At 56.0% G+C, this 12502-nt stretch overlaps 1 protein-coding gene across 1 annotated transcript; it reads left to right on the top strand.

Annotated features, from left to right (window-relative positions):
- Positions 1-5064: 5064 nt before the first annotated feature.
- Positions 5065-12245, top strand: EMX2 (empty spiracles homeobox 2). Its single transcript, XM_065639203.1, is given in 5 exon segments — positions 5065-5317; positions 5320-5366; positions 6102-6582; positions 8579-8763; positions 11319-12245. Coding segments are annotated over 5 exon segments (1134 nt in total). The 3' UTR covers positions 11487-12245.
- The last annotated feature ends 257 nt before the right edge of the window (positions 12246-12502 follow it).

Here is a 12502-nt window from a genome sequence, read left to right as displayed (position 1 = left end):
TTCACTATAGCCCCCTCGTCGGGTGCGATTCCCCCCGTCGGGAGGTCCCTCTGCCACCTCAGGCCGCGCCGGCCGCTGCCGGGAGGACTCCAGTGTGGGACCTGCCGGCACCCGGGCAGGGCGGCAGCTCCGCGCCTTCTTGTCGGATGCAGGAAAAAAAAAAAAAAAAAAAAACACAAGCCCGGCCGCGCTGCATAGGAGCGGCAGTGATGGGGAACAATAATTGGGGGATCGGGAAAGGGAGACAAGAACGAGGAGAGCAGAGCTGGTGGGATAAGGCAGCTCCGCGCCGCATCACGCAGGGCGGCGGATGCTGCGCACCCCCTGGGATTCACTCGTGTCTCCTTCGCTCCACTCGGGACAGTTAACGTCCCGCCCAGGTGGAAAGCAGGGGTTTATGTCGCGGAGAGTGAGTTTCTGGTTTGGGATGCCTCGTCTTCCACCGAGAAAAACAAGCACCAGGTGCAAGAGCTTCCCACGCACGATCTTCCCACGCACACGCAACCGCGGCCCCGCCGGTGGAGGCTCGGACACCTTTTCGCTTGCCTACGAGGGGACGAGCGGTTTCCCATGAGATGTCCGGAACCCGGACACCTGCAGCCCCTGGCTGGCCTGCAGCTCTGCCTATATTTGTTTATTTTGGGGGGTTTGGCGAGTTTTCATCCAGGGAGAGCCCTCGTGGCAGAAATGCACTTTTCCAGAGGAGACACATGGCCAAAAACCCGCAGTTTCAGGGGCTGCTCGGGTAGCTGGTGCCGGTCAAAGCCTGTTTATCTGCGAGTTCAGCACCTGGCTGCTGGAAACGGGCAGTAACTCCCCGGTGAGCGGTACCGCCGAGATCCCGAGCGTTTCCGAGGCCACGGAAGCCCCGACGGGACGGTTGCGTTCGGGATGGAGCCGGCAGGTCAACCCGGCGAGCGGGCAGGCAAGGCAGAAACATTTGAAAACGCCTCTCGCCCACATCGCACTACGCACGACTGCGAGAAGTTGCCATACATGGCGCGTAGCAAGCCACGATTTTGAACAAGGGGTGAAAATAAGAGTAGAGGCTCGCTCCATAGTTTGGGAGCTGCTAGTGCGACTCCCCCGCAGTTACAGCCTTTAGACGTCCAACCGGTCTGATGAGAGTATTTAAAGCGCTGGGCTTAAAATAAGCGCTGTGTCAACGCGTATCGCACTGGGGAGGGTTTAAAGTGCGCGGACGTGTGTGCATACACACGTGTGGGTGCGTGAAGGTGTGTGAGTGCAGACGCCGTGCCTTCCAAAGAAAAAACAAAACCCAAACAAACAAAAAAACCCCACGAAAGCCTTTATAAGCTTTATATATATATATATATTAAAGGACCCTAAGGCTCCTTGTAGCTCGTTCCCGAGCGCAGGTCTGCCCGCGGCGGCAGCCGGGCCCTGTCCAAAGCCGCTGCCGGCGGCGGGGCCGTGGGGCAGGCGGGGGCTGCTCGGCGGCCGGCAGGGGGCGCTGCCGCCCCGCGGATGCACGCTGGGGCCCGCGCAGCGGGAGGGGACCGGGAGGGGACCGGGAAGGGACCGGGAAGGGACCGGGCAGGGACCGGGCAAGGACTGGGCAGGGCCAGCAAGAGACCTGTGCGAGGATGCCCGTCGGGGCCGAGCGGTCCGTCCCGGCGAGGTGCGCTGTGGTTACCGCGCTGCTCACCGCGCCCGCACGCAGCTCCGCAATTTTCTCTCGCTTCCTCCGCACATGTTGATATTTAAAATGACCCCGGGTCTGGCATGGATGGGTGCAGATTACTGCTTGGCGTGTCAGCCCTGGTATTCGCTCTTTTCCTTCGTGTCCCGCCTTACTAACGTCCTTTCGGAACCACAAATTCGACCTTCCCCCGAGGAAAATTGATGTGCGAAACAAAGTCGAGGCTGCCCCGGAGGGCGAACGCCGGGCCGGGCTTGTGCAGTGCCGAGCACCGGCAGCCGTGCGGCAACCGGCCGGGGTTGCGCGGCCGGGTAGGGGGTTTCGGGAGTGAGAGGGGAGGATGCTCTGAAATAGCGTGGAAAAGAAAAAACTAAAGCGAGGACCCCGGATTGCTGTTCCCCGGGGCCGGAGTGAAGGAACCGAGGCAGCGAGGCCGTTTCCCGGGCCCTGTGGCCGCCGCAGCCTCTGACCGCCGGTGGCCCCCAGGCTGACCCGGCTTTGTAGGGCCGAAATAAGGGTGTGAGGTTTTCCAGGCTGGTGTCCTCGATGGGGAGGCCCGTTGAAAGCACCCCGTGTGTCCGCCCCACTCGGGGGCCCTGGTTGAGTGGAGAACGAGGCCCTGTTCACATGGGACTCTGGATGCTCGGGGAGAGCCAGGGCCGCCAACGACACCCCCTCGGACGAAATCCACCTGCTGGGAGGAGGCCCCCGGCCGCTCCCGGAGCCCCGCAGCCCGTTCCAGTTCGGCTTCGCGTCCCGGGCTCCTGTGTCTCCCTCCAGGTATTGCACTTTTGCAATACTTTTGCTCGCAGCACGCTTAGGCATACTGACTGGGATTTAGGACGTTCAGAAACAAATTAAATTAGGCATTTTATCCTCTTCTTTAACTCACGCAGCCCCCCTCCAAACACGACCTGCCTGGGCCACCTCCCCTTCCCGCTCTGGGCACGGATCCCTAGGACCGGAGAGAGAAGGGGGAGACGGATCCCGTATGGAGAAAAAAAAAAGTTAAGGGGAGGCTGAAACTTCCCTCAACGCCATCCCCCTACCCGCGAAAGTTCAGCCTGAATCAGCCCGTAAACAACCGTCTTACCCCGAGGTCTCCCGCATGTGAGGCCTTCCTCGCATTTTCTTCTTGGCTCGGCTTTTAAAAGATGAGTATTAATTTGGAAATCCGAAGCTAGTGCCTTTGAGGCCAGCCATGTAATTTGACTGCGAATGTAGCGCACCCCTCCCTCCGAGAGAGGCTGCCTGTAAGTGTGCTTGGAGCAGATCGGGGATTGCTGGGAAAGGAGCCCTTGCCAGATTTTCTCCTTGTAGACGCCAAGAAGACAGCGAGAGCAGCCTGTCAAGACGCTGAGTAGGAAAAGTTCAAGAAAAGAGCTTCGGGAGATGCTCCCGGGGCAGCCCGGGCTGGAGGGCAACGGCCCCGGCTGGGTTGCAACGGGCACCGGGTCCGCACGGGTCGTGGGCTTCGCGGAAGGTGACCACGAGAAACAGCCACAGCGACGAGTGGGAGAGTGACACAGAAATTTAGGGGAAAGCGGAAAATCCTGGGAAATCCCATCACGAACCCCTTTATTGTTGTTGGTTTTTTGGTGTGTTTTTTTTTTTTTCCGACTGTCCCCGGCCTATTTTCTCTATGACAAAATCCAAAAAGAGCTGGTGCTCTCCCGTCTCTGCGGTTTCTCTGCCTGTATGTATCTACGCACACACACACACACACGTATATATACATAGGAATAGATAAGTATATTTATGCATGTAGCACAGAGAGCGAGCAGGGCTCGGTGCGGCGCCGGGAGCTCCAGGTCGCTGCGGCCGAAATCACCCGCTTTCCCGGGCGAGATCGGGCTTGGCAGCCGAGAGTTTCCCGGCTGCAGCTGCAGCCTCCACCGCCGAGCTCCAGAGCAACAGGACCCCCCTTCGGGAAGGGATTTTAGTCTAGAGGATATTTCCTCGGCGGTTAAGAGGGTCGAGGGAAATTTATCGAGCGTTTTGGAGGGTTATCCTCGCTCTGCGTGTATGACGGTTTTTTTCACACGGATATAATTCCTCCCTCCTCAACTGCTAAGTTACTTGATGCGGTTTTCAAAGGAGCCCTGTGATTATGTCAGGATGTCTGGAAAAAAGAATTAAAAAAATAGAAAAAAAAAAAGAAGGAGTTGAGGTTTTTCCAGTTCAGATTCATTCTGCAGTCCTTGAGAAGTGTAAATACGCAGATGCAGAACACTCTTCCTAGGAGAAGTTTCTCTTTTTTTTCGTTTTCAGTGCTCATGAACCAAGACCCCAAGTCGAAATCAGCCCCACAAACACTCGTCGTATTTAGAGCACTTTCTCAGCCTCGCTCATATCAATAACCTCACGTCTCTGCAAGAAAAGTGTTACCGCCGGTTGAGGGGGAAAAAGTTGCACGGAAAAGGGAGTGAGAGGGCTTTAAAAGTTAAAATACGAGCGATTCACGATAGATGCGAGTGGGGCTGGAGGGAAATCCATCTCTTCCCCAAGCTCGGCGCAGCGCGGCCGGAGCCCTGCGCCTGCGTCTGCCCGTGTGTCTGCGGGCAGGAGAGGTTTTCCCAACGTGTGCAACCTGAGAGAATGGCACCGGGCTGCAAAATCTGTCAGGAGACTTGAGTTACGCCGTACAAACATCTCTCTCACTTTGTCTCTGCAATCGCATGCACGTGTGGATATGGATGTCTGTACATACAGCCGCCCAACGCCTGGAGAACAGATTTACATTTCATACGGAAAGTGAACTTCTCTCTCACAAAGTGCACCCCGCGCGGGGTACACAAAGGAAAACACGTCCCCAAACAAAGACGCACGCACAGCGGCATCCCTGCGTGCCCAACACTTGTTTTGTCACTTCTATTTAGTCCGTCGATTCGGTATTGGGTTAAAAATATCGGCATGCTACAAACAGAGGCTTTTAGGAGACAGCAGGGAAGGCGAAGAGAGTTCAGCTCGCCCTTTACTGGAAAGTGGCGAGGGGCGTTTAGATAGCGATTTTTTAGCATATTTTTATGCAGTAGAGTAACGGATTCTTTGTGTAGAAAGTGGAAAGAAAATAGAAAACAAAGTCCGGGAGGGAAGGAAAGAAACGCTAGACTGGTTTTAAGACTCCCCCATCCCTTGGTTCAACAGAAACATTAATTTACATTAGCAATTCCGCATCTTTAAGATAAATTACACAGCGGCGTAATAGATTTAAAGTACGCCAGATTTTTTATCATTAATTGTAAATGTGCAAAATACCTGCTGGTACTTCACTTTAGAAGAATGTAATTGGCAAAAATGGGAGGCTGATGAATAGATAATAGATCCTTAACTACCAATAAACAGTAAGCACCAGCCAAGAGTATTAGGATGTGATCATAATTATTCTGCTGCACCAGCCAATGGGAGGAGGAGAACTCAGCCCTAAAATCATCCCCGGACCCAAAGGTAATCTCGAAAATACGGACAAGGCTGGAACCGGAGACTTTCTCCCCTGTCCCGTCTGCGGGAGCCCGGCGTGTCCCAGCTTTGCGTAATACAATTGCCCTCCGCTTTGTTTTCCGCACGGCGCGGTGCGGGGAATGCGAAGGAGCGAAGGGTGAATAAATAAATTCGGAGGAGGAGGAGGGCGACCCGTTCTCTCACCGGGACGAAACCTTTCCCAAGCGGGGCATCTCTCCCGGACGCCCCGGGGCTGATCCAGGTAACCTCGCCGGGCTGAGAGCAGCCGAGAGGTGGCAGGGAGAGGGCTGTCACTGCTGGAGCAGCCCTAACTCTCGCCCCCCACGCTCCGAGAGGACATGCGGCGCCCCCCGCCCCCTGCCCCCCCCCTGCTGAGCCTCCCCTAGTCCCCCGTCCCCCTACCTCGGTCGCCGGGCGGCGGCAGGGGAGGGAGGGCAGCGCGGCGGAGCGGGGCCGGGCGCGGCGCTGCGCGGGGGCGGGGGCGGCGCGGACGAGGCTGCGCGGGGCCCCGCGCTCCCCCCGCGCTGGCGGGCGCGCTCCCGCCGCACTCCGATCCGCGGCTCCATCCCTCCCTATGGCGCTGCCCGGCACTCGCCTCCCCTCTGACGCACTTTAAAGAGTCTCCCCCTTCAACCTCAAGGCGAGTAATAGCGACCAATCATCAAGCCATTTACCAGGCTTCAGAGGAAGCTGTTTATGTGATCCCAGCACTAATTAGGCTCATGAACTAACAAATCGTTTGCACAACTTGTGAAGGGGCCGATCACATCCATGGATTGTCTTTGGACTTAGGGAGGGGGGGTGGGGGGGCCGACCGCCTTTTCCTTGCAGGAGGGAAACTTCTCCCAGCAACTTTTTTGTGTGTGTGTGTGTGCGTGGTGCGTGTGTGTGTCTCCCTTTTGGGTACCGCTGGCTGCCGCTGCCTCCTTTCCCTCCAGCCCCTGTCTATTTATGTGTGTATCTATCCCTCCTCAAGTCACTCCCTGCTGCAAACTTCCCCGGATCGCCTCCCGCGCACCAGAGAGAGCCAGGCAGAGATTTGGTCGGGGACTCTCGCCGCGGCAGCATGTTTCAGCCCACACCCAAGCGGTGTTTCACCATCGAGTCGCTGGTGGCCAAAGACAGCCCCCTGCCCACGTCTCGCTCCGAGGATCCTATCCGGCCGGCGGCGCTCAGCTATGCCAATTCCAGCCCGATGAACCCTTTTCTCAACGGCTTCCACTCCACTGGCAGGGGGGTCTACTCCAACCCGGACTTGGTCTTTGCAGAGGCCGTCTCCCACCCTCCTAACCCGGCCGTGCCGGTCCATCCCGTGCCCCCTCCCCACGCCCTGGCCGCCCACCCGCTGCCTGCTTCGCACTCCACGCACCCGCTCTTCGCCTCGCAGCAAAGGGATCCCTCCACCTTCTACCCTTGGCTAATACACCGCTACCGGTATCTGGGCCACAGATTTCAAGGTACGTGCAACTTGTCTTCTCCCTCCGATCCACCCCTCCATCCTCCGGCGGCCCTGGGCCGGTCCCCGTGGCGCGGATGCCGGGGAACCGCGGGCGGGCGGGCGGGCGCTGCCCGGAGCCGCGGGCTCAGCTCGGCCGGTCCGAGGGTCTGTTGTGCTTGACTCCCACGCCGCCAAACTTGAGAGCTGTCAGAGCCGAGGGGCTTCGGCTTGGTTTTGCTTTACTTCTTTCCCCGGTTTGTTTTGTTTTCCCTGGGAGGAGGGGGAAGACAAGGCCGGCCGGGACTTCTGCGGCTTTCTCGCCCCGGTTAAAAGCAGGGGGAAAGGTGGATGATTTTTCTCCCGTGGATTAAAAGCTACGGAGGAGACCTCGAAGCAAGCCGCCTCGCAAAGAGGAGAATGCAAGGGTGGCGAGGTTTGGCTTCCCACGAGTGTCCGCCGGGCTGCCGGGGCCGGGCTGCCGGGGCTGTGGGTACTCACCGCCGCCTCCCCAAATCCGGCCGCTGCCCTTGTTAGCGGGGACAGGAGAAAAATGAAAGGAACTCCAGAGAAAGGAGAAGTGGGGAGGGAGGAGAAATACTCCCAGCGCCGGGGCAGCGCGGGGAGATGGGGCTGCGAAGGAGAGCCAGGGCTGGGGATAGAGGGGACCATTCCGTCCATACAGGCAGGGAAGGGTTGCCAGCTGCCAAGCGATTAATAAGCGGCTGAAGGAAAATAACCAAATCCAATTGCGCACAATCAATAAAATCCCCCTTGTTTAACCCTTTGCAACCGGCAGCGTCTTCTCCGGAGGGTGAGACAATTCCTCCCGTAATGGGTCCAGCTCTTGCCTCTTTAGTTATTAAAAAAAAAAAAATCAGCCTTCACTCGGAGGGATCCATCTGCTTTTTTTGCCGCCTTTTTTTTCCCCGGAATTTCAATTTATTAATTCCGAACGAAAACAAATCACCGGCAATGTCCGTTTCCCTGGCCTTCTGCAGTCCAGCCGTTGCACTCGGTTGGAAAAGGAGTCGCTCTCTCCGAAGCCAGGCGGACAGAGATACAAAATGGATTATTACCCTCTCAGAATAAAATTACAGGTTTCGCTCACCAGATTATTTGTCGCAGTCATCAGGCGATTGCTAAAGAACGGGAGATGAAAGGCGGAAATGTCCTGGTGTTTAGCCACAGCCTGATTTCAAACATACCCTCCTCCTGCAACGATTTTTAATGCACTTACGGAAAGAGACTCTCGGTGGCTTTTCCACCTTGGCAAGAACGGCCCGAGGAAGCAGCACAGGGCCAGCCGGAGACAGAAACCCACTAAAAAGCCCCAGCCGACCCCTAACTCCCTCCCCTCCACCGCAGGCCGGCTGGGATGGCCTCTCCGTGGCCTCTACGAAGTTTGTTTCTTTATTTCTCCGCCAGTTCCCGGCGCCGCCGGGGCAGCGGGCAGGAGCACGGCGGCGGCAGGAACCCCCGCTCCGGGGAGCACACTGGCAAAACGAAGGGGAACGGGGAGAGAAAGGCCCCGGACAGAGTTTTGGGTATGGGAAGCTGGGAGAGGCCGGGGGAGCGGGCTGCCGGCTCCCAGGGAGGGGAGGCGGCTCTCGGCCGGGGCTGCACCGAGCGCCGCTACCCGGCTGGTCCCGCCGGGAGGGTGTAAAAACCAACCAAACAAGGAAAGCTGGGAGGCTGTCGATGGATGGAGGGAAAGGGGGAAGCTGCAGGATGAAGCCGCAAACACCGCAGCCCGGCTCTGGCCAATTCTTTTTACTTTTTTTTTTCATAGTCCACTCCTGGTTGTATTTTAGTATTTGAATTTCTCCTCCTCATTCCCTCTACCTATTTATCGAAGGAAAAAAAAAATTTTAAAAGACGCTGAAATAAAAAAAGAAACCACACTCAAATTTCTCCTGCGACTAATGGTGGGAGACAAAAATTCTTGTGCTAAAAAGTCCTCTCCAGTGCATTTGGAGAAAGTGTTTCGCTAATCTCTGTTTTGCTCTGTTGTCCAGGGAATGAAACCAGCCCGGAGAGCTTCCTATTGCACAATGCACTGGCCAGGAAACCCAAACGGATCCGTACAGCTTTCTCCCCATCCCAATTACTGAGACTGGAACATGCCTTTGAGAAGAACCATTATGTAGTAGGAGCAGAGAGAAAACAGCTGGCACATAGCCTCAGCCTCACGGAAACTCAGGTAAGGGAGTAGTAGTGAGTGGGCAACTGAGAAAGCGAAAGTACTGGGATTTCCTTAGGAAAATCCACCCGGCCGGCCCGGAGATGCGGGAAAAAATACGGGCAAATTCTGGGGGGATTTAGGCCTGCAGCCCCGAGCCGGTGGAGTGGGGTGAGAGGTCCCCCCTCGAATGGGTGTTATAAAATCCTCCCCCGTTCGTGAAACCCATCGCCTGTGCTGGTTCGTGGGGCCGTGGCCGGGCGTGGGGGGACGCGGGGGTCGGGACACGGTTTGGGTCTCCTCGGAGAGATCGGCCGGAGCCCTGGCCCGAGAGGGAAGTGGAGAAGCGAGATCTGCGATCGGCAAATGAAAGGCGGTTCTGGTCATTTTTCTGCGGGACTGGTGTGGCCCTCAAGAAGTAGTTGAACGTTAGGGAAAAAGCCCCCAAAGCAGAAGGCGGAGGGAAGAACCCCGCTTTGGGCCCTACCTCAGAAATGGAGCTTCTTGGATGATTTTTCACTCGTTTCCAGCCCCGCGTCCGGCAGCGGGCAGGACCCGGTTCAAAAGGGCATAAAGATGAAAAATAAAAGCAGAGAAATTATTCACTACCAGGAATCCCCCCCTCCCCGCCCCCCTCTGGCTGGCTGCGGGCCAGAACTGCACCGGAGACTATTTCTGTCGTCTGTCTGGAGGGACGTTTCTACTCCAGTTACCCCGGGGTGAGGTTCTCGGCGGGTACCGAGGCCGGACACGCGTGAGGCGGCGCGGAGCTGGCGGGGAGCGGCGGCGGCGAACGGGGCTGGGCGGGGGCTGCCCCCCGACGGCGGGACCCACGGCCAGCGGGGCCGCTGCGAGGGCGTTTTTCACGCAGTTTTCTCCTCGCCGGAAGAAAGGCCGGGGTTTGGGAGGTGGTTTTGTTGTTGTTGTTATTGTTGTTGTGTCGGGCTTTTGTTTTGTGCCCCTCCAGGAGACTGGTGGAGAGAGGGCTCCAGATGGGGTTTGTCTCTGCTACAGTATGCGGCACTGTACTTAAAAAAAAAAAAAAAAGAATGCCAAAATACCCAGCCACAGCCTAGTTCAAAGTTCCCAGTAAACACAGCGTTCTCTGGGCGGATTAAGTTGTAACACTTTTTTTTTTTTAAAAAACCCTCCTTTTCGTGGGGGAAGCAATAAAGAGGTTGGAGCTTTTGTTTTAAAATGTCTCCCTAACAAAACAATAAAAAGGGATCGCCACTTTTATGAGGTTCTCCGAACAAGGGACCGGTCACAGGCTTATTTCCACTGGAAAGCTGTATTTAAGGTGGTCTTTGTGCTGCTTGATTCCGAAGCTGGTTGGGGTCTTTTGTCCCGATGTCAAACCCCCAGTCCCCTACAAATGAGCTCCCTTTTGGGAGATCAGCGTGCAGAAATGAACCGTCCTCCCCTTCAATTAGCAAACTAAAAGCAAATTAAACTCACCCCTTGTTCCCCGCTCAGCTTTTTAATGGTGGACTTTTGGAGAATATGAAAATGCAGCAGAGATGTGTGTCCAGCCAGGCAGGTCTCTGTTCTGAAGAGGCAGCGAAGCGGGTTAAACCAGCTTATTAAAATGCTCCAGTTCTCTTTTCTCCCCTTGCTGGGCCCTTTATCAGGCACTTTCAGACAGAACCAGAGTTTAAACTGCTTTTAAAAAAAAAATGTTTACCTTTGGCCGATACGAGGAGTGTGGCCAGCCCTGGAGATAGCTCCCAGATCAATACTATCTGTAATTAAAGCACTGAAGTCAGCTGCTGGATGGTTAAGTCAGATTTATTCGGCGCTGCACAAATTCAGAGGGATATTTACGACGACACTTGCAGGTTTCACCTCACGACGATCGCTCCTGGACGGCGCGTCCCAGGGAGACACTGCGGGAAGCGCCGGACGTCTATCTTTTTCGAGGCTTTTTCTGTCATTTTATTCTCTTTTCCAAAAGGAGAAGATCTCGTCCCGCCGCCCCGTTCGGAGAGACTAGGCCCTCGCTCTGCTTTGCCCCGCCGATCGGGCCGGGCCGGGCTTATGGGTGCCGGTCGGGGGGCGTCTCGCAGCCGACCCAGCTCTCCCCGCCCCAGGTCGAGATCGCCGTCCCGGTGCCCGTGGCCGCGGGTAACAAGAGCTGCCCCAGAGGCCGCCCCGACGGCGGGACCGACGGTGCTGACAGCCCACCGCCGTGCAGCCACGCTTTGTTTTGCACGCGTGGGGTGCCTGGCGCCACGCGCGGGCATTGCGCGGGGCTATTCGTGTGCGGAAGGTCCGCGGCCACGCGCCAGGTGCGCACACGGTGCCTCCCGCCCGTGGCGCTGCCCGTCCCGCGCCCGGCTGCGCGGCTGCGGGGGGAGGAACCGCGCACACGCAGCGGTGCGGCTGCCCGCTCCTACACGCGTGGGTCCTCTGGAGGGGCTTGGTGGACCTGGGGCAGTGCGCAGGCAGGGCAGGGTGCAGGCAGGGCAGGGTGCAGGCAGGGCAGGGTGCAGGCAGGGCGCGGAGCATCTCGGCACGTCCCGGCAACAATGTCCGGGCAGTCGTCGGACTAACGCCCGGTGCCTTTCCTCCCGCAGGTAAAAGTATGGTTTCAGAACAGAAGGACAAAGTTCAAGCGACAAAAGTTGGAAGAGGAAGGTTCAGACTCACAACAGAAGAAAAAAGGGACTCATCACATTAACCGGTGGAGAATCGCCACCAAACAAGCCAGTCCAGAGGAAATCGACGTCACGTCGGACGATTAAAAACTGGTACTTTGGGACTTTTTCAAAGCCAGGCACCTCCACCAAAAGAAAGTGTTAAAGGCTCACATCCCACCCCCGGCGTGGCGGTGCGGGGAAGGGACACGGAGATCTTCATCAATACTGCGGTTCCCGTCTGGAGGCGGCTGGGAGCGAGCGAGGGGGACACCGCGACAGGTCCGGACTGTGGCACTGCCGGCACCGCTCTGGCAAGGGGGGATCTGTCAATCAAAGCCAAAACACCGGGACGAGGTGATTGACAGGTATTCCGTTTCTCGCAGTCCACTTTTAAAAGCATAACGTAAAAAAAATCTTTTAAAAAAATCTTGAAAAAACTCCCCACACTTAACCCTCCCCCTGAAACAAACAGCCCCCCCCTCCCCAAACCAGAAAAATTACCACCTTACAGGACATTTTGCACTTCACAGTTTTTTCCGTCTTTAAAAGAGAAATTTCCATAAGCAGCCAAAACCCACACCTGTTTCAGAAACTTGAATTGCATGTGAAAAGCCGTCTGGGCGAAAAAAAAAAATAGAAAAGAAAAAAAAAGAAAAAAAAAAAGAAAAGAAACAACGGAAAAAAATTACCCCGGTTGCTAAAGACAGAAATGAATTGTAATTTTTTCCCTTTAAGACAGGTTTTGTGTGCTTTTTAATTTTATTTTATGAGAAATGTGCAGTCTGTAAACATTTTATGATAACTTCTGGCGTCAAAGTGTTTGTGAAAGATAAATGAAGTAGCAGTAACAAGGCATAGTGTTCCTTCCGAATGGACAAACACAGTGGGGCAGGGGAGGGATGGGAGGGAAAGTGGGGGGGAGGTTCGGGCTGGTCATAACTTTTGCTGCCAAAAAAAAAAAAAAAAAAATCAAATTATTCCACCCCCCTCCTCCCCTCCCGTTGTATCCCCATTGCAAAACCGGATGATGATTATTTTTTAAGATTAATAAAGCGCAAATCCGGCGACCAGGTTTGGCCATGGGGACACCTCCCAGAATGGGGGGATCCAGAGAAAAGGGA

The sequence above is a fragment of the Caloenas nicobarica genome, chromosome 7, assembly GCF_036013445.1.
Source record: "Caloenas nicobarica isolate bCalNic1 chromosome 7, bCalNic1.hap1, whole genome shotgun sequence".
NCBI classification, from domain to species: domain Eukaryota; kingdom Metazoa; phylum Chordata; class Aves; order Columbiformes; family Columbidae; genus Caloenas; species Caloenas nicobarica.
This window is presented reverse-complemented; position numbering and strand designations above follow the sequence as displayed.